At 98.5% G+C, this 19,637-nt stretch overlaps 1 protein-coding gene across 1 annotated transcript; it reads right to left on the bottom strand.

Moving 5' to 3' along the window:
• Nucleotides 1-9: 9 nt before the first annotated feature.
• On the bottom strand, nt 10-19,570 carry LOC135442045 (collagen alpha-1(I) chain-like; the record flags this gene model as incomplete). Its single annotated transcript, XM_064701595.1, has 7 exons — nt 10-3,330; nt 3,445-4,161; nt 6,754-6,834; nt 8,628-8,921; nt 9,772-9,831; nt 14,943-15,065; nt 19,502-19,570. Coding segments are annotated over 7 exons (4,665 nt in total), but the record flags the coding sequence as incomplete, so codon positions are not given.
• Between the last annotated feature and the right edge of the window lie 67 nt (nt 19,571-19,637).

Here is a 19,637-nt window from a genome sequence, read left to right as displayed (position 1 = left end):
GGCGCGCGCGTCTCCGCGCGCGGGGGGCGGGGCGCGCCGCGGCGCGGCGGGGGGTGGGCCGCGGGGGCGCCCGGCGGGGGCCCGCGGGGGCCCGCCCCCGTGGGGACGGGGGCCCCGGCGCGCGGTCGCGCCCCCGGGCGGCGCGGGGCGCCGGGGGCCTTCGGGCCCCGGCGGGGCCCCCGCGTGGGGCGCGCGGGGGCCCCCCCCCCCGCCGGTCTTCCCGCGCGGGGGCGCGGCGCGGCGCGCGCGGGCGCCCCGGCCGCGCCCCGGGGGCCCCCTTCCGGGGGCCCCCGCGGGGCGGGGCGGGCCCCCGCGCGCGGGGCGGCGCGCGCGGCGCGCCGGCGCGGCGCCCCCCGCGCCCCGCGTCGGCGCCGGCCGGGCCGGGCGGGGGGCGCGCCGCGCGCGCGCGTCGGGGGGCGGGGGCGGGGGCGGCGGGGCCGCCCGCGGGGGCGCGGCGCGCCTTTCCGCGGCGCGCCCCCGCCGCGCGCGCGCGCGGGGGCGCGGGGCCCCCCCGGCGGGGTCGCGCGTGCCGGGGGCCGCGCGCGCCCGCGCGGGCGCGCGGGCGCGCCGCGCGCGCCGTCGGGCGCCCCCCGCGCCCGGGGCGCGGGGGGCCGCGCGCGCCCCGGCCGCGCGCCGGGCCCCGGGGGCCGCGGGGGCCGGCCGGCCGCGGCGCGCGGGGGGGCGCGCGGGGCCGGCCCCCGGGGCGCGGCGGGGGCGGCGCCCTCGCGGCGCGGGGCGTCGGGGCGGCGGCGCGCCCCGGCGGGGGGGCGGGGCCGGGCGCGCGGGGCGCCGCGCGTGCCCCGGCGTCGGGGGCGCCCCGGCGCGGCCCCGCGGGGGGGGCGCGTCCGCTTTTCCGCGCCCCGGCGCGGCGCGCGGCGGGGGGGCGCGCGCGGGCGGGCGCGGCCGGGGCCGCGCCGCGCGCGGCGCGCTTCGCGGCGCCCCCGGGGGGCGCCGACGCCCGGGGCGGGGGCGTCGCGCGCCCGCGGGCGCGCCGCCGCAGCTGCGCGCGCCCGCGCCGGGGCGCCGGGCGCGCCGGGCGCGCGCGGCGGGGCGCGCGGCGCGCCCCGCTCCGGTGCGAGTTGGGCCGGGGGCCGGCCCCCGCGCGACGGCCGGGCGCGGCGTCGCCGCGCGCGGCGGCGCGCCCGCCGCGGGGCGGGGGCGACGGGCCCCGCGGGGGGGCGGCGCGCCCGGGCCCCCGGCGCGGGGGCCCCCGCGCGCGGGGCCCTGGGGGCGGGGCGCGCGGGCCCCGGCGACCGTCGGGCGCCCCGCCGCGCCGCGGCGGGGCCCCGGGCGGGGGCCCCGGGGGGGCCGGGGGCGCGGTTGGGCGGGGGCCGGGGCGGGCGCGCCCCGGCGCCCGGGGGGCGCGCCCGGGGGCGGGGCCCCCGCGGGGGCCCGGGCCGCCGCGGGGTCCGCTCGCGCGCGGGCCCGCGGCGCGGGGTCCGCCCCCGGCGCGCGGCGCGGCCCGCGCGGGGGCGGGCCCCGGCGCGGCCCCCCCCCGGCCGGGGCGGGGCGAGGGCGCGCCGCCGCGCCCCGGCCCCGGCGGGCGCGCCGTCGCCCCCCCGGCGTGGGCGGGGCCCGCGCCCCGGTGGGGGGCGCGCGGCGCCGCGGGGCGGGGGGCCCCGGGCGCCCCCGGGCGCGGTCGCGGGGGCGGGGCCCGGCCCCGCGGGGCGCGCGCGCGCGCGGCCGCGGCGGCGGCGCGCCCGCGCGCGGCGGGGCCCGGGGGCGGGGCGCGGCGCCGACGACGGGGCGCGCCCCGCCGGGCGCGCGCGGCGCGCCGCGGGGCCGGGCGCGCCGCCGGCGCGCGCCGGCCCCCGCGCGCGGCGCGGGGCGCGGTCCGCGCCCCGGGCGCGCCCCGGCGCCCCCGGGCCGCGCGGGCGCGGCGCGGGGGGCGCGGGGGCGCGCCGCGGGCGGGGGCGTCGCGCCCCGGGGGGCGGCGGCCGCGCCGGCGCGGGGCGGGGGCGCGGGGCGGCGCGGGGGCGCGCGGGGCGCGGGGCGCGCCGGCGGGGGGCCGGCGCCCCGGCGCCGGGGCGCGGCGGCCCCCGGCGGGGGGCCCGGCGCGCGACGCGCCGCGGGGCCGGGGCGGGGGGTGGGCGGGGCCCCCCGCGCGGCGCCCCGGCGCGCCGCCCCCCCCGGGGGGCCGCGCGCGCGCGGCGCGCCTCGCCGCCCCGGGCCGCGGGCGCGCTTGGGGCGCCCGCCCCGGGCCGGGCCACGTCCGCGCGGGCGGGGGGCGGGGGGCCGGCGCGCGCGCGGCGCCGCGCCGCGGGCCCCGGGGTTGCTTCGGGCGCGCGGGGGCGCGGGCCCCCGCGCGCGCGGCCCGGCGGGCGCGCGGCGCCGCCCCGGGGGGCCGCCGCGCGCGTCGGCGCCCCCCGGGGGCCCGCGGGCGCGCGGGGGCCGGCCCCCCGTCGGGGGCCCGGGGGGGCGCCCCGGGGGGCCCCCGGCGGCGCGGGGCGCGGGGCCCGTCGGGGGCCCCGGGGCCCCGCGCCCCGCGGCTCGCGCGGGGCCCCCTCGGGGCGTCGGGGCGGCGGGGGCCGCGCGCGGGGGGCGCGGGGGGCCCGGGGCGCCCCCGCGGGGGCCCCGGAACCCCCCGGGGGCGCCGGCGGCCCGCCCCGCGCGCGGGGCGCGCGGCGGGCCCCCGCGTCGCGCGGGCGCGCGGGCCCGGGGCGGCAGGGGGCCGCGCGCGCGCGCGGCCGCGGGGCGACCGCCGGCGCGTCCGCCGGGGCGGCGCCCCGCGGGGCCCGGCCCCCGCGCGCGGCGCGCGGCGGCGCCGGGGCCGGCGCCCCCCGGTCGGGCCGCGCCCGCGCCGGGCGCGGGCCCGTGGGCGCGGGGTCGGGGCGCCGGCGCCGCCCCCGCGCGCGCCGGCCCCGGGGGCGGTCTCGCCGGGCCGTCCCCCGGGGCGCCGCGGCGCGCGGGGCCGCGGGGGCGGGCCGGGGGGCGCGGCGCGGTCGCCGCGCTTTCGGGGCGCGGCGGGGCCCCGCGCGCGGGGCGTCGGGGCGGCCGGGGCGCGCGGCGCCGGCCCGGGGGGCGGCGCGGCGCTCGTCGCGTCTCGGCGGCGGGCGCGCGCCCCCGCCGGGGCGGGACGCCCCGGGGCCGCGCGCCCCCGGGTCGGGGCCGCGGGGGGCGGGGGGACGGCGCCGGCGCGCGGGGGCCTCCCCTACGGGGCCGCGCCGGCGCGGCGCCCCGGGCGCCGCGGGGGCCGTCGGGGCCGCCGCGGCGCCCCGGGTGGGCCCCCGCGCGGGGGCGCGCGGCCCCGGGGCGGGCGCGCGGGGCCGCCCCGGCGCGCCGAACCCGCGTTTCGGGGGGGCGCGGGGCCCCGGGCGCGGGGCCCCCCCTCTAAGGGGGGGCCCCGTGGGGGGGCCCTTTCGGGGGGGCCCCCGGCCCCGGCGCGCGCGGGGGGGGGGCGCGCCCCGGGGGCGCGGGGGCCCCGGGGCGCGAGCCGGCCGGCACGGGGGCCGCGGTCCCCGCGCGGGGGCCGGCGCCTCGCGCCGGGCGGGCCCGCGCGCCGGGCCCGCGCGGGGGCGCGGGCCCCGGCGGGGGGGCGCCCGCGCGCGCCCCGGCTCGGGGCACGGGTCGCGGCGGCGGGGGGCCCCGGGGGCGCGCGGGGCCCGGGCGGGGGCCGGCCTGGGGCCCCGCTGGGGCCGCGGGGGCCCGTTTCGGCGGGGGGGCGCGCGCCGGGCGGGGGCCGGGGGCCGCTTTCCGGCGCGACCCCCGGCGCGCGCCCCGCGCGGGCCCCGCCAGCCCCGGGCGCGTCCGCGCCCCGGCGCGCCCGGCCCCGCGCGGGGCCCGGGGGGGGGCCCCGCCGGGCGCGGGTCCCCCCGGCGGCCGCGCGGGGCGCCGGCGGGGGGGCCCCCGGGGCGCGGCGGCGCGGGCGCGCGCGGCGCCGCCCCCGGTCGCGTCGCGGCCCGGGGCCCCGGGGGGGGCGCCCCCGCCCCCTCGCGCGCGATCGGGGCCGGGGGCGCCCCCGGGCGGCGGGGCGGGGCGCGCGTCCCCCCCGGCGCGCCCCGCGCGGCGCGGCGGCGGGGCCCCGCCGGGGCCGGGGGCCGGCGCGGGGTCGCCCCGCGCGGCCCCGCGCGGCGGCCGGGCGGCCCCGCCGGCGCGCGCGGCGGGGGCGCCGGGCCGCCGCGGGGCGGGCCGCGACGCGGCGTGGGGGGCGGCGGCGGGCGCCTCGTCGGGGGCCGGGGGGCGGCGCGGGGATCGGGCCCCGCCCCGTGGGGACGGGGCGCCGGCGGGTTTTTTCGCGGGGGCCCCGGGCGGGGGGCGCGCGCTTCGCCCGGCGGGGGCGCGGCCCCGGGCGGCGCGCGGGGCGCCGCGGGGGCCCGCCCCCGGCGGCCGGGGGCGCGGGGGCGCGCGCCGCGCGGCGCGCGCGGCCGTTCGGGCGGGGGGCCCGCGTCGTCGGGGCCCCCGGGGGGGCGCCCGGCGGCCGGGGCGGCCCCCGGGCGGCCGGCGCCGCGGGGGGCGCCGGGCCCGCGCGCGCGGGGCCGCGCGGCGCGCCGGGCGCCGCCGCGGGGGGGCGGCGCGCGCGCCGCGCCGCGGCGCCGCGGGCCGCGGGCGCCGGGCGGCGCGCGGCGCGGGGCGCGGGCGCGCGGCGCGCGCGGCCCCGGGCGGCGGGGGCGCGCCGGGCGCGCCGCGCGCGCGGGCGCGCGCGCCGCGGCGGGCGGGCGGGGCCGCGCCCGGGGCGCGGCCGCGGCCGCGCGCGGCCGGCCGGCCGGGCCCCGCGCCGCGGGGGGCGGCCGGGGCCGGCGGCGCCCGCGGGGCGCCCGCGGCGCGCCGGGGCCGCGGCGGCGCCGGCGGCGGCGGCGCGGCGGCGCGCCGCGCGCCGCGGGCCCGGCCCGGCGCCGGCGGGGCGGGGCCCCCCGCGCGCCGGCGGCCGCGCGCCCGGGGCCGCCGCGCCGGGCGGCGGGCCGCCGGGGCGCGGCCGCGGGCGCCCGCGCGCGGGCCCGCGCGGGCCGGGGCGCGGGACGGCGCGGGGGGGGCGGCGGGGGCGGGGCGGGCGGGGCCGGCGGGGGCGGGCGCGGGCGCGGCGCGCGGCGTCGGCGGCGGGCGGGGGCGGCGCGCGGCGGCGGGCGCGGCCGGCGCGGCGGCGGTGGGGCGGCGGCGGGGGGGCGCGGGGCGGGCGGGGGCGGCGGGGCGGGGGGGCCGGGCGGGGCGCGGGCGGGGGGCGGGGGGGCCGGGGCGGGGCGGGGCGGCGGCGGGGGGGCGGCGGCGCGTCGCGGGGGCGGGGGGGCGGGGGGCGGGGGGGGGGGCGGCGCGGGGCGCGGGCGGGGGCGGGCCGGCGCGGCGCGCGGGGGCGGGCGCGGGGGGCGGGCGGGGCGGGTCGGGCGCGCGGGGGCGGGGCGGGCGGGGCGGGCGAGGGGCGCGGGGGGCGGGGGGGGGGCGGGCGGTGCGGCGGCGGCGCGGCGCGGGGGGGGCGCGGGGCGGCGGGGCGGCGGCGCGGGGGCCGGGGGCGGCGCGGGGCGGGGGGGCGGGGCGGGGGGGCGGGGGGCCGCGGGCGCGCGGGTCGGGGGGGGGGGCGGGGGCGGGGCGGGGGGGCGGGGCGGGCGGGCGCGGGGGGGGCGGCGGGGGGCGGGGGGGCGGGCGGGGGGCGGGGCGGGGCGGGGGGCGCGGGGGGGGCCGGGGGGCGGGTGCGGGGCGGGCGCGGGCGGGGCGGGCGGGGGGGGCCGCGGCGGGGGGGGGGGGGCGCGCCGGCGGCGGGGGGGGGGCGGGGCGGGGGGCGGCGGGGCCGGGGCGGCGGCGGGCGGGGGGCGGCGCGGGGCGGGGCGGGCGGGGGCGGGCGGGGGCGGGGGGGCGGCGGCGGCGGCCGGGGCGGGCCGGCGGGCGGGGCCGGGGGGCGCGCGGGGGGGGCGGGGGGGGCCGGGCGGGGGGGCGGGCCGGGGGGCGGGGGGGCGGGGGGGGGCGGGGGGGGCGGGGGGCGGGGGGGCGGGGGGGGCGGCGGGGCGGCGGCCGGCGGCGGGCCGGGGGGGCGGCGGCGGGGGGGGGCGGCGGGGGGGCGGCGGCGGCGGCCGGGGGGCGCGGGGGGCGGGGGGGCGGGGCGGGGGCGCGGGCGCGGGGGCGCGGGCGGGGCGGGGGTGGGGGGGGGGGCGGCGCGGGGGGGGGGGGGGGTGCGGGGGCGGGGGGGGGGCGGGGGGGGGGGCGCGGGGCCGGGGGGCGGGCGGGGGGGGGGGGCGCCGGGGGGCGGCGGGGGGCCGGGGAGCGGGCGGGGGCGGCGCGGGGGGGCGGGGGGGGGGGCGGGCGGGGGGCGGGCGGGGGGGGGGGGGGGGGGGGGGGGGGGGGGGGGGGGGGGGGGGGGGCGGGGGGGGGGGGGGGGGGGGGGGGGGGGGGGGGGGGGGGGGGGGGGGGGGGGGGGGGGGGGGGGGGGGGGGGCGGGGGGGGGGGGGGGGGGGGGGGGGGGGGGGGGGGCGGGGGGGGGGGGGGGCGGGGGGGGGGGGGGGGGGGGGCGGGGGGGGCGGGGGGGGGGGGGGGGGGGGGGGGGGGGGGGCGGGCGGGGGGGGGGCGGGGGGGGGCGGGGGGGGGGGGGGGGGGGCGGGGGGGGGGGGGGGGGGCGGGGGGGGGGGGGGGGGGGGGGGGGGGGCGGGGGGCGGGGGGGGGGGGGGGGGGCGGGGGGGGGCGGGGGGGGGGGCGGGCGGGGGGGGGCGGCGGGGGCGCGGGGGGGGGGCGGCGGGGGGGGGGTGGGCGGGGGGGGGGGGGGGGGGGGGGGGGGGGGGGGGGGGGGGGGGGGGGGGGGGGGGGGCGGGGGGGGGGGGGGGGGGGGCGGGGGGGGGGGGGGGGCGGGGGGCGGGGGGGGGCCGGGGGGGGGGGGGGGGGGGGGGGGGCGCGGGCGGGGGGGGGGGGGGGGGGGGGGGGGGGCGGGGGCGGGGGGGGGCGGCGGGGGGGCCGGGGGGGGGGGGGGGGGGGGGGGGGGGGGGGGGGGGGGGCGGGGGGGGGGGCGGGGGCGGCGGGGGGGCGGCGGGGCGGGCCGGGCGCGGGGGGCGGGGGGGGGCGGGGGGGGGGCGGGGCGGGCGCGGCGCGGGGGGGGGGGGGCTGGGCGGGGCGGGGGGGGCGGGCGGGGGGGGCGGGGGGGGCGCGGCCCGGGCGGGTCGCGGGGGCGGGGGGGCTGGGGCGGGCCGGGGGGCGGGGCGGCGCCGCGGGGGGCGGGGGGCGGCCGTGGGCGGGGGGGGGGGGTGGGGAGGGGGCCGCGGCCCGGGCGCCGGCGCGGGGCGGGCCCCCCCGCGCCAGGCCCGGGCGCGCCGGGGGCGCGGGTCCCGGCGGGGCCCGGGGCGGCCCGGGCGGGGGGCGGGGGGGGCGGGGGCGCGGGGGGCGGGGCCGGGCGGGGGCGGCGGCGGGCGGGCGGGGGGCGGCGCGGGGGGGGGCGGGGCCGGGGGGGGGCGGAGCGGCGGGCCGGCGGGGGGGGGGGGCGGGGGCGCGGCGCGGCCGGGGGCGGGGGGGGCGGGGGCGGGGGGGGGGCGGGGCCGGGAGGGGCGGCGCGGGGGGGCGGCGGGGCGGGGGGGCGGGGCGCGGCGGGGGGCGGGGGGGGGGCCGGGGGGCGCGGGCGGGGGGCGGGGGCGGGGGGGGGCGCGGGGGCGGGCGGGGGGGCGGGGGGCGGGCGCGGGGGGGGGCGCCGGGGGGGGGGCGGGGGCCGGGGGGGGGGGGGGGGGGGGGGGGGCGGGGCGCGGGGGGCGGCGCCGGGCGGGGGCGGGGGGGGCGGGGGGGCGGGGGGGGGCGGGGGGCGCGGGGGGGGCGGGGGGCGGGGGGGCCCCGGGGGGGGCGGGGGGGGGGGGGGCGGGGGGGGGGGGGGAGGGGGGGGGGCGGGGCGGGGGGGGGCGGGGGGGGGGGGGGGGGGGGGGGGGGGCGGGGCGGGGGGGGGGGGGGGGGGGGGGGGGGGGGGGGGGGGGGGGGGGGGGGGGGGGGGGGGGCGGGGGGGGGGGGGGGGGGGGGGGGGGGGCGGGGGGGGGGGGGGGGGGGGGGGGGCGGGGCGGGGGCGGGCGGGGGGGCGGGGGGGGGGGGGGGGGGGGGGGGGGGGGGGGCGGGGGGGGGGGGCGTGGGGGCGGGGGGGCGGGGGGGGGGGGGGGGGGGGGGCGGGGGGGGGGGGGGGGGGGGGGGGGGGGGGGGGGGGGGGGGGGGGGGGGGGGGGGGGGGGGGGGGGGGGGGGGGGGGGGGGGGGGGGGGGGGGGGGGGGGGGGGGGGGGGGGGGGGGGGGGGGGGGGGGGGGGGGGGGGGGGGGGGGGGGGGGGGGGGGGGGGGGGGGGGGGGGGGGGGGGGCGGGGGGGGGGGGGGGGGGGGGGCGGCGGGGGGGGGGGGGGGGGGGGGGGGCGGGGGGGGGGGCGGGGGGCGGGGGGGGGGGGGGTGGGCGGGGGCGGGGGGGGGCGGGGGGGGGGGGGGGGGGGGGGGGGGGGGGGGCGGGGGCGGGGGGGGGGCGGGGGGGGGGGGGGGGGGGCGGGGGGGGGGGGGGGGGGGGGGGGGGGGGGGGGGGGGGGGGGGGGGGGGGGGGGGGGGGGGGGGGGGGGGGGGGGGGGGGGGGGGGGGGGGGGGGGGGGGGGGGGGGGGGGGGGGGGGGGGGGGGGGGGCGGGGGGGGGCCGGGCGGGCGGGGCCGGGGGGGTGGCGGGGGGCCCGGGGGCTGGCGGGGGGGGCGCGGGGGGGCGCGGGGGGCGGGGACGGCCGTGGCGGGGGGCGGCGGCGGCCCGGGCGGCGCCGGGGGCGGCGCGCTGGGCGGCCCGGCGGGGGGGCGGGGCGGGGGGCGCGCGGGGGCCCCGGGGGGCGGGGGCGGGCGCGTCGGGCGGGGGCGGGGCGCGGAGGGGGGCGGGGGCGGGGCGGGGGGCCGGGGGGGGCGGGCTGGCCGCGCCCGGGGCCGGGGGCGTGGCGGCGGGGGGGGCCGGCGCGCGGGGGCGGCGCGGGCGCTGGCGGCGCCGGGGGGCGGCGGGCCGCGCGGGGGGGCGTGGGGCGGGGGGGGCTGGGGCGTGGGGGCGGTGCGGGCCGGGCGGGGGGGGGTGGCGCGCCGGCGGCGGCGGCGGGGGGCCCGGGGGGGGGGGGGTCCGGGGGGGGGGGGGGGGGGCGGCCGGCCGGGGGGCGGGTGGGGGGGGGGGGGCGGGGGCCGGGGTGGGCGCGGCGGGGCGGCGGCCGGGGGGGCCCGGCGCGGGGGGGGGGCGGGGGGCGGGGCGGGGGGGGCGGGGGGGCGGGGGGGGGCGGGGGGGGGGGGGGGGGCGCCGGCGGGCGGGGGGGGGGGCGGGGGGGCGGGGGGGCGGCCGGGGGGGGGGGGGGCGGGGGGGCGCGGGGGCGGCGGGGCGGGGGGGGGCGGGGGGGCGGGGGGGGGGGGGGGGGGGGGGGGGGGCGGGGGCGGGGGGGGCGGGGGGGCCTCGGGTCGGGGCCTCGGGGGGGGGCGGCGGGCTGGGGGGGGGGGGGGCGGGGGCGGGGGGGGGGGGGGCGGGGGGGGGGGGGGGGGGCGGCGGGGGGGGGGGGGGGGCGGGGGGGGGCGGGGCGGGGCCCGGGGGGCGGGGGGGGGGGGGGGCGGGCGGGGCGGCGGGGCGGCGGGGGGGGCGGGGGGGCGCGGCGGGGGGGGGGCGGGCGGGCCCGGGGGCGCGGTGGGGCGGGGGGGGGGGGCGGGGGGGCGGGCGGGGGGCGGGGGCGGGCGGGGCGGGGGGGGCGGGGGGGGGGCGGGGCGGCGGGGGGGCGGGGGGCGGGGGGGGGGGGGGCGGGCGCGGGGGCGGGGCGCCGGCGGGCGGGGGGGGGCGGGGGGGCCGGGGGGGGGGGGCGGGGGGGGCGGGGGGGGGGGCGGGCGGGGGGGGGGGGGGCGGGGGGGCCGGGGCTGGGGGGGGGGGGGCGGGCGGCGGGGGCGGGGGGGGGGGCGGGGCGGGGCGGCGGGGGGGGGGGGGGGGGCGGGCGGGGGGGGGGGGGGGGGGGGTCCGGCGCGGGGGGGGGGGGGGGCGGGCGCGGGGGGCGGGGGGGGGGGGGGCGGGGGGGCGGGCGGGGCCGGCGGGGGGGGGGGGCGGGGGGGGGCGCGGGGGGGGCGGGGGGGGGGGGGGCGGGGCGGGGGGGGGGCGGGGGGCGGGGCGGGCGGGGGGGGGGCGGGGGGGGGGGGCGGCGGGGGGGGGCGGCGGGGGGGGGGGGCGGCGGGGGGGGGGGCGGGGCGGGGGGGGGGGGGGGCGGGGCCGGGCGGCGGCGGGGGGGGCGGGCGGGCGCGGGCCCGGGGGGGGGGGCGGGGCGGCGGGGGGGCGGGGGGGGCGGGGCGGGCGGCGGGGGCTGGGGGTGGGGGCGGCGGCGGGGGTGGGCGGGGCGCGGGGGGGGGGGGGGGGGGCCGGGGGGGGGCGGGCCGGGGGGGGCGCGGGCGGGCGCCGGCGGGGGGGGGGGGGCGGGGTGGGGGCGGGGCCGGCGGGCGGGGCGGGGGGGGGGGGCGGGGCCGGGGCGGGCGGGCGCGGGCGGGGGGGCGGGGGGGCGGCGGGGGGGCGCGGGGCGGGGGGGGGCTCCGTGCGGGCGGGGGGGGGGGCGCGGGGGAGCGCGGGGGGGGCGGGTGGCGGGGGGGGGGGCGGGGGGGGGCGGGGGGGGGGGGGGGGGCGGCGGGGGGGGGGGGGGGGGGGGGGGGGGCGGGGGGCGGGGGCGGGGGGGTGGGCGGGGGGGGGGCGGGGGGGGGGGGGCCGGGGGGGGGGGGATGGGCGGGGGGGGGGGGCGGGGGGGGTGGGCGGGGCGGGGGGGGGGGGGGGGGCGGGGGCGGGGGGGGGGGCGGGGGGGGGGGGGCGGGGGGGGGGGGGGGGGGGGGGGGGGGGGGGGGGGGGGGGGGCGAGCGGGGGGGGGGGGGGCCGGGGGGGGGGGGGGGGGGGCGGGGGGGGGGGGGGGGGGGGGGGGGGGGGGGGGGGGGGGGGGGGGGGGGGCGGGGGGGGGCGGGGGGGGGGGGGGGGGGGGGGGGGGGGGGGGGGGGGGGGGGGGGGGGGGGGGGGGGGGGGGGGGGGGGGGGGGGGGGGGGGGGGGGCGGGGGGGGGGGGGGGGGGGGGGGGGGGGGGGGGGGGGGGGGGGGGGGGGGGGGGGGGGGGGGGGGGGGGGGGGGGGGGGGGGGGGGGGGGCGGGGGGGGGGGGGGGGGGGGGGGGGGGGGCGGGGGGGGGGGGGGGGGGGGGGGGGGGGGGGGGGGGGGGGGGGGGGGGGGGGGGGGGGGGGGGGGGGCGGGGGTGGGGGGGGGGGGGGGGGGGGGGGGGGGGGGGGGGGGCGGGGGGGGGGGCGGGGGGGGGGGGGGGGGGGGGGGGGGGGGGGGGGGGGGGGCGGGGGGGGGGGCGGGGGGGGGGGGGGGCGGGGGGGGGGGGGGGGGGGGGGGGGGGGGGGGGGGGGGGCGGGGGGGGGGGGGGGGGGGGGGGGGGGGGGGGGGGGGGGGGGGGGGGGGGGGGGGGGGGGGGGGGGGGGGGGGGGCGGGGGGGGGGCGGCGGGCGGGGGGGGGGGGGGGGGGGGGGGGGGGGGGGGGCGGGGGGGGGGGGGGGGGGGGGGGGGGGGCGGGGGGGGGGGGGGGGGGGGGGGGGGGGGGGGGGGGGGGGGGGGGGGGGGGGGGGGGGGGGGGGGGGGGGGGGGGGCGGGGGGGGGGGGGGGGGGGGGGGGGGGGGGGGGGGGGGGGGGGGGCGCGGGGGGGGCGGGGGGGGGGCGGGGGGGGGGGGGGGGGGGGGGGCGGGGGGGGGGGGCGGGGGGGGGGGGGGGGGGGGGGGGGGGGGGGGCGGGGGGGGGGGGGGGGGGGGGGGGGGGGGGGGGGGGGGGGGGGGGGGGGGGGGGGGGGGGGCGGGCGGGGGGGGGGGGGGGGGGGGGGGGGGGGGGCGGGGGGGGGGGGCGGGGGGGGGGGGGGGGGGGGGGGGGGCGGGGGGGGGGGGGGGGGGGGGGGGGGGGGGGGGGGGGGGGGGGCGGGGGGGGGGGGGGGGGGGGGGGGGGGGGGGGGGGGGGGGGGGGGGGGGGGGGGGGGGGGGGGGGGGGGGGGGGGGGGGGGGGGGGCGGGGGGCGGCGGGGGGGGGGGGGCGCGGCGGGGGGGGGGGGGGCGGGGGGGCGCCGGGCGGGGGCGGTGGGGGGGGGGGGCGCGGGGGGCGGGCGGGGCGCGGGCGGGCGGCGGGGGGGGGCGGCGGGCGGCGGGGGGGGGCGGGGCGGGGGGGGGGGCGCGGGGGGGGCGGGCGGCGGGGGGGGGGGCGGCCCGCGGCGGGGGCGGGGCGGGGGGGCCGGGGGGCCGGGGGGGGGCGGGCGGCGGCGGGGGGAGCCGGGGGGGGGGGGGGGGGGGGGCGGGGGCGGCGGGCGGGGGGCGGGGGGGGGGGGGGGGGGCGGGCGGGGGGGCGGGGCGGGGGGCGGCGCGGGGCGGGGGGGGGGGGGGGGGGGGCGCGGGGCGGGGGGGGGGGCGGGGGGGGGGGCGCGGGGGGGCGGCGGTGGGGGGGGGGGGGGGGGGCGGGGGGGGGCGGGGGGCGGGGGGGGGGGCCGGGCGGGGGGGGGCCGGGGGCGGGGGGGGGGGGGGGGGGGGGGGGGGGGGGGGGGGGGGGGGGGGCTGGGGGGGGGGGGGGGGGGGGGGGGGCGGGGGCGGGGGGGGCGGGGGGGGGGCGCGGGGCGGGGGGGGGGGGCGGCGGGGCGGGGGGCGGGCGGGGGGCGGCGGGGGGGGCGCGGGGGGGCGGGGGGGGCGGGGGGTCGGGGGGGGGGGGGGCGGGCGCGGGGGGGGGGGGGGGGGGGGGGGGGGGGGGGGGGCGGGGGGGGGGGGGGGCGGGGGGGGGGGGGGCGCGGCGGGGGTGCGGCGGGGGGGGGGCGGGGGGCGGGGGGGGCGGGGGGCCGGCGGGGCGGGGGGGGGGGGGGGGGGGGGGGGGGGGGGCGGGGGGGGGGGGCGGGGCGCGGCGCGCGGGGGGGCGGGGGGGGGGGGGGGGGGGGGGGCGGGGGGGCGGGGGGGCGGGGGGGGCGGGGCGGGGGCTGGCCGGGGGCGGGGGGGCGGGGGGGGTGGGGCGGGTGGGGCGGGGGGCGGGGGCGGGGGGGGGGGCGGGCGGGGGGGGGGCGGCGCGGGGGGGCCCCCCCCCCGCACCCCCCCCCCCGGGGCCCGCTCGCCGCCCGCCGCCCCCGCCGCACCCCGCCCGCGCCGCCCCCCGCCCCCCCCGCGCCCCCCCCCCGCCCCGCCCGCGGGGCCGCGCCCCGCCCGTCCGCCGGCCCCCGTCCCCGCGCGCGCGCCCCGCGCCGCCGCCGCCCCCCCCCCCCCCGCGGCCCCCCCCCTCCGCGCGCGCCCGGGGCCCCCCCGCGCCCCGCCCCGCGCCCCCCGCCCCCGCGGCCCCGCCGCCCCCCCCCGGGGCCCGCGCCGCCCCCGCCCGCCGCGCCGCCCCGCCCCCGCGCCCCCCCGCCCCGCGCCCCCCCCCCCCCCCCCCCGCCCCCCGCCCGCCCTCCGCCCCCCCCCCCACCCCCCCCCGCCGCCCCCCCCGGGGCCCGCGCCCGCGCGCCCCGCCCGGGCGCCCCCGCGCGCCCCCCGTTCCCCCCGCCCCGCCCGCGCCCCCGGCCCCCGCCCGCCCAAAACCCCCCCCCACCGCCCCCCCCCGCCCCGCGGCCGCGCCGCCCCGCCCGCCCGCCGCGTCCCGGCCCGGCCCCCCCGCCCCGCCGCGCGCCACCCCCAGGGCGCCCGCCCCGCCCCCGGCCGGCGGCCGCGCGCCCCCCCGCCCCCGCCCCCGCCCCGCCCACCCCCGCGCCCCGCCCCGACCCCCCCGCGCCGCCGCCCCCCCCCGCCCGCGCGCCCCGCTCGCCCGCCCCCCCCCGCCGCCGCGCCCCCGCCGCCGCGGCGCCCCCGGGCCCGCCCCCCCGCCCCGCCCGCCCGCTGCCCCCGACCGCCGCCGCCGCCAGGCGCCCCCCGCCGCCCGCCCCCCCCCCCCCCGCTCCCCCCCCCGCGCCCCGCCCGCCCCCGCCCCCCCCCCCGCCCCCGCGCCCGCGTCCCGGCCCCCCCGCGCCCCCCCCCGCCCCGCGCCCAGGGGCACCCGTCCCCCGCCACGCCCCCCCCGCCCCCCGCCCGCCCCCCCGCCCACCGGGCACCCCCCCGACTGGGGGGGGGGGGCCCGGGCGGGGCGGGGGGGGTGCCCCCCCGGGGCCCGGGGGGCCCGGGGGGCCCGGGGCCCCCGGGGCCCGGGGGCCCGGGGGGGCCCCCCCGGGGGGGGGGGGGCCCCGGGGGGGGCCCCCCCGGGGGGCCCCCCGGGCGCGGCCGGGCCCCCCCCCCGCCCGGGGGCCGGCCCCCCCGGGCGCGCGGGGGCCCCGCGGGCGCCCGCGGGGGGGCCCCGGGGGCCCCCCCCCGGGGGGCCCGCGGGGCCCGCCCCCGGCGGGGCGGGGGCCCCCCCGCCGGGGCCCCGGGGGCGCGGGCCGGGGGGCGGGGGGGGCCCCGCGCGCCCGGGCCCGGGCCCGGGGGGGCCCCCCGGGGGCCCCGGGGGGCCCCGGCGGCCCCCCGCCCCCCCCCGGGGCCCGCCCCCCCGGGGGGGGGGCCCCCGCCGGGGGGGGCCCCCCGGGGGCCCCCCCCGGGGGCGCCCCGCGGGGGGCCCGGGGCCCCGGGGGGGCCCCGCCGGGGGGGCCCCGGCGGCCCCGGGCCCCGGGGGGGCGGGCGCGGCGGGCGGGGCCCCCCCGGGGCCGCCGCGGGCCCGGCCCCCGCCGGGGGCCCCGCCCCCCCCGGGGGCCCGGGGGGGGGGGGGCCCCGGCCCGGGGGGGCCCGGGGGGGGCCCCGGGGGCCCCGGGGGGCCGGGGGGGGCCCCCCGGGCCGCCGCCCGGGGGCCGGGGCGGGGCCGGGGGGGCGGCCCCCCCGGGGGGGCCCCCCCGGGCCCGCCCCCGCCCCCCGCGGCCCCGGGGGGGGGGGGGGGGCGGGGGCCCGGGGGGCGGGGGGGGGGGGGGGCCCGGGCCCCCGGGGGGGGGCCCGGCCCCCCCGCCCCCCCCGGGGCCGGGGGGCCCCCGCCCCCGCCCGGGGGGGGCCCCCGGGCGGGGCCCCGGGGGGGCCCCCCGGGGGGGACCCCGGGGGCCCCGGGGGGGGGCCCCCCGGGGCCCGCGGGGGGGGGGCCCCCCCGGGGGCCCCCCGGGTCCCCGGCCCCCGGGGGGCCCCCCCGGGGGGCCCCGGGGGCGGGGCGGGCGGGGGCCCCCCCGGGGCCCCGGGGCGGGGGCCGGGCCCGCCCCCCCGCCCCGGCCCCCGGGGGCCCGGGGCCCCCCGGGCCCCGGGGGCCCCGGGGGGCCCGGGGGCCCGCGCGGCCCGGGGCCCGCGGGGCCGGGGGGGGCCCCCCCCGGGGCCCCCCGCGCGGGGGGGCGCCCCGCCCCCGCGGGGGGGCCGGGGGCGCGCCGGCCCGGGGCCGCCCCGCCCCGGGCCCCCCGGGCCCCCGCCGGGGGGGGCCCGCCCGGGCCCCCGGGCCCGCGGCCCGGGCCCCCGGGGGGGCCCCCCCCCCCCCGCGGGGGGGGCCGGCCCCCGGGGGGGGGCCCCCCCCCGGGCCCCGGGCCCCCCCGGGGGGCGGCGGCCCCCCCCCCCGGGCGGGGGGGCCCCCGGGGCCCCGCCCCCCGGGCCCCGGGGGCCCCGGCGGCGCGGGCGCCCGGGCCCCCGGGGGGCCCGCGGCGGGGGCCCCCCCGGTGGGGGGCCCGGCGGGGGCGGGCCCCCCCCCCCCCCCCCCCCCCGGGGGGCCGGGGGGGGGCCGCCCGGGGGGGGGGGCCCCCCCCCGGGGGGGCCCGGGCGCCGCCCGGCCCCGGCGGCCCCCCCCCCGCCCCCCCGGGCCGGGGGGGCGGCCCCGGGGGCGGGGGGGGGGCGGCCCCCGGGGGGGGGGGGCCCCCGGCCGGCCCCCCCCGGGCGGGGGGGGCCCCCGGGGGCCCCGCCGCCGCCCCCCCCCGGCGCCGCCGGGGGCCGGGGGCGCCGCCCGGGCGGGGGCCCCGGCCCCCCGGGGGGGGCCCCGGCGGGCCCCCGGGGGCCGGGGCCCCGCCCCCGGGGCGCCGGGGGGCGGGGGCCCCCGGGGGGGGGCCCCCCCCCCGGGGGCCCCCCCGGGGCCCGGCCCGGGCCCCCCCGGGGCCCCCGGGGGGGGGCGCGGCCGCGGGCCCCCGGGGGGGGGGCCCCCCCCCCGGGGGGGCCGGGCCCGGCCGGGGCCCCCGGGGGGGGGCCCCCCGGGCCCCCGGGGGGCCGGGGGGCCCCGGCCCCCCGCCCCCCCCCGGGGGGGCCCCCGGGGGGGGGGGGGGGGGGGGCCCCCCGCCCCCGGCCCGGCCCCCCGGGGGGCCCCGGGCCGGGGGCGGCCGGCGGCCGGGGCCCCCCCCCCGGGGCCCCGGCCCCCCGGGGGCCCCCCCCCCGGGGCGCCCCGGGCCGGGGGGGGGGGGGCCCCCCGGCCCCCCCCCGGGGCCCCCGGCGCCGGCCCCGGGGGGGCGGGGGCCCCCGGGGCGCGGGGGGGCCGGGGCCCGGGGGGGCCGGGGGGGCCCCCCGCCCCGGGCCGGGCGGGGCCCCCGGGGGGGGGCCCCGGGGGCGGCCCCCCGGGCCCCGGGGGGGCGGGGGGGGGGGGGCCCCCCGGGGGGGCGGCCCGGGGGGGGCCCGGGGGGGGGGGCCCCTGGGGCGCCGGCCGGGGGCCCCCGGGGGGGCGGGCCCGGGCCGCCGGGGGGGCCCGGGCCCCGGGGCCGGGGGGGGGGGGGGGGGGGGGGGGGGCCCGGGGGGCCCCCCGGGGGCGGCCGGCGGCGGCGGGGGCCCGCCGGGGGGGGGGGCCCCCCCCCGGCCGCGGCGCCCCCCGGGCGCCGCCCCGGGGGCGCCCCCCGGGGCCGGGCCCCGGGGGCCGGGGGCCCCGGGGGCCCCCGGCGGCCGCCGCGGGGGGCCGCCGGCGGGGCGGGGGCCGGGGGCCCGGCGCGGGCCCGGGCGGCGCGGGACCCGCGGGCGGCGGCGGGGCCCCCGGGCGCCGCGGGCGGGGCCGGGGGGGCCCGCCCGCCCGCCGGCGCGGCCCGCCGGGAGGCGGGGGCAAGGCCCCCGCCGCGGGGGGGGTGGGCCCCCCGGGGGTCCGGGGCGGGCCCGGGGGGCGGTCCCCGGGGGGCTGGGCGCGGCCCCCCGGGCCGGGGCGGGCCGCCCCGCCCCGGGGCGCCGGGGCCCCCCGGGGGCCCGGCCCGGGGGGGGGGGGGGGGGGGGTCGGGCCCGGCCCCCCCCGGGGGGCGGGGTGGGGCGGGGGCGCGCCCCCCCCCCCCGGGCCCCCGGCCCCGGGCGGCCCCCGGGTCCCCCGTGGGGCCCGCGGGGCCCCGGGCCCCCCCGGGGGCCCCCGTGGCCCCCGGGGCCCGGCCGGGGGGGGCCCCGGGGGGGGGGGGCCCCGGCGGGGGCCCCCCCCCGGGGGGCCCGGGCCCCGCCCCCGGGGGCGGGGGCCCCCCCCCCGGGGCGGCCCCCCCGGGGCGGGGCCCCCCCGGGGGCCCGGGGGGGCCGGGGCCCCCCCCGGGGGCCCCCCCCCGGGTCGCCGGGCGGGGGCCCGGGGGGGGGCCGCCCGCGCGGGGGGGCGGGGGGGCCCGCCGGGGCGCCCCCCCCCGGGGCCCCCCCGGCCGCCCGGCGCCCGGCCGCGCCCCCCCCCGGGGGGGGCCCCGGCCCGCCGGGGGGCCCCCCCGGGCGGCCCCGGGGGCGGGGGGGGGGGCGGGCGGGGCCCCCCCCCCCGGCCCCGGGGGGGCCCGGGGGGCGGGGGGGGGGCCCCCGGCCCCGCGGGCGGGGGGGGCGGGGGGCCCCGGGGGCCCCCCCGGGCCCCGGGGCCCCCGGGGCCGGGGGGCCCGGGGGGGCCGGGGGGCCCGGGGCGGGGGGCCCGGGAGGGGCCCCCGGGGCCCCGGGGGGGCCCCCGGGCCGGGCCCGGGCCCGGGGGGGGCCCCCGGGGGGGGGCCCCGGGCGGGGGGGCCCGGGGGCGGCGGGGGGGGGGCCCCGGGGGGCCCCCGGGGCCCCCCCGGGGGGCGGCCCCCGGGGGCCCCGGGCCGGGGCCCCCCGGGGCCGCCCGGCGCGGCGGGGGGCCGCGGCCCGGGGCCGGGCCGGGGCCCCGGGGCCCCGGGGCCCCCGGGGGCCCCGGGGCCGCGGGGGGGGGCCCCCCGGGGGGCCCGGGGGGCGGGCCGGGGGCCCCCGGCCCGGGGGCCGGGGGGCCCCGGCGGGGGCCCCCCGGGGGGGCGGGGGCCCGGGGGGCCCCCGGGGGGGCCCCCCCCCCCCCCCGGCGGGGGGCGCCGGGCCCCCCCCCGGGGGGCCCCGGGGCCGCGGGGGCCCCCGGGCCGGGCCCGCCCCGCCCCCCGGGGCCGCCCCCGGGCCCCGCCCCGGGGGGGGGGGGGGCCCCCGGGCCCCCGGCCCCCGGGGGCCCCCCGCCGGCGGGCGGCGGGGCCGGGCGGGCGCCGCCGCCCCCCCGGGGGGCCCCCCCCGGGGGGGCCCCCGGGGGCCCCGGGGGGGCCCCCCGCGGGGGCCGCGGCCCCGGGGCCCGGGGGGGGGCCCCGCCCCCCCCGGCGGGGGGGCGGCCCCGGGCCGGCCCGGCCCGGGGGCCCCCGGGCCGCCCCCGGGGCCCCCCGGGCCCGGGGGGGGGGCCCCGCCCCCCCCCCCGCCGGCGCCGGGGCGGGGGGGCCCCCGGGCCGGGCCCCCGGGGCCCCCCCCCCGGGCCGGGGGGGGGGGGCCCCCGGGCCGGGGGGGCCCCCCCCGCCCCCCGGGGAAGGGGCGGGGGCCCCGGGCCCGCCCCCCCGGGGCCGGGCCCCCCCGGCCGCCCGGGGGCCCCCCGGGGGGGGCCCCCCCCGGCGGGCCCCCCGGGGGCCGGGCGGGCCCCGGGGCGGGGGCCCCGCCGGGGGCCCCCCGGCGGCCCGCCGGGGGCCGCGGGCGGGGGGGGCCCGGGCGGGGGGCCCGCCCCCGGGGGCGGGGGCGCGGCGGCCCCGCGGGGGGGGCCCGGGGGGGGGGGGGGCCCCCCCGGGGGCCCCCCCGGGCCCGGGCCCGGGCGGGGGGGCCCGGGGGCCCCGGGGCCCCCCGGGGGGCGGCGGCGGGCGGGCCGCCCCCCCCCCGGGGGCGGGGGCCGCGCCCCGCCGGGGCCGGGGGGGGGCCCCCCGGGGGGGGGCCCCCCCCGGGGGGGCGCCGGCGGCGCGCCCCCGGGGGGGGGCCCCGGGGCCCGGGGGGCCCGGCCCCGCCGGGGGCCGGCCCCCCGGGGGCCGGGGCCGGGGGCCGGCGCCCCCCGGGGCCCGGGGCCCCGGGGGCCCCGCGGGGGGGGCCCGGGGCCCCCCCGGGGGCCCCGGGCGCCCGGGGGGGGGGGCCCGGGGGGGCCCCGGCCCCGGGGCCCCCGGGGGGGCCCCGGGGCCCGGGGCCGGGCGGGGGGGGGGGGCCCCCCCCCCGGGCCCGGGGGGGCCCCCCCCCGGGCCCGCCCCGGGGGGCCCGGGGCCCCCCCCCGCCGGGGCCCCCCCCCGGGCCCCCCCGGTGGGGGGCGCCCGGGCGGGGGCCGCCCCCCCGGGCCGCGGGGGGGGGGCCCCCGGGGGCCGGGCCCCGGGCCCCCGGCGGGGGGGGCCCCGGGCCCCCGGGGCCCGGGGCCCCCGGCGGGGGGCCGGGGGCCGGGGCGGCCCCCGGCGGGGGGGCCCCGGGCCCCCGGGGGCCCGGCCCCGGGGGGCCCCCCCGGGGGCCCGGGGGGCCGGGGGCCCGGGGGCCCCGGGCCCCCCGGGGGCCCGGGGGGCCCGGGGGGGGCCCCCCCCCCCCCGCCGGGGGGTTCCCGGGGCCCGGGGGGCCGGGCCCCGCCCGCGGGGCGGGGGGGGCCG

The sequence above is a fragment of the Zonotrichia leucophrys genome, unplaced genomic scaffold (genome assembly GCF_028769735.1).
Source record: "Zonotrichia leucophrys gambelii isolate GWCS_2022_RI unplaced genomic scaffold, RI_Zleu_2.0 Scaffold_906_19637, whole genome shotgun sequence".
In the NCBI taxonomy this organism is placed as follows: Eukaryota; Metazoa; Chordata; class Aves; order Passeriformes; family Passerellidae; genus Zonotrichia; species Zonotrichia leucophrys.
The sequence above is the reverse complement of the archived record's forward strand: the minus strand, read 5'-3'. Positions and strand labels throughout refer to the sequence as shown.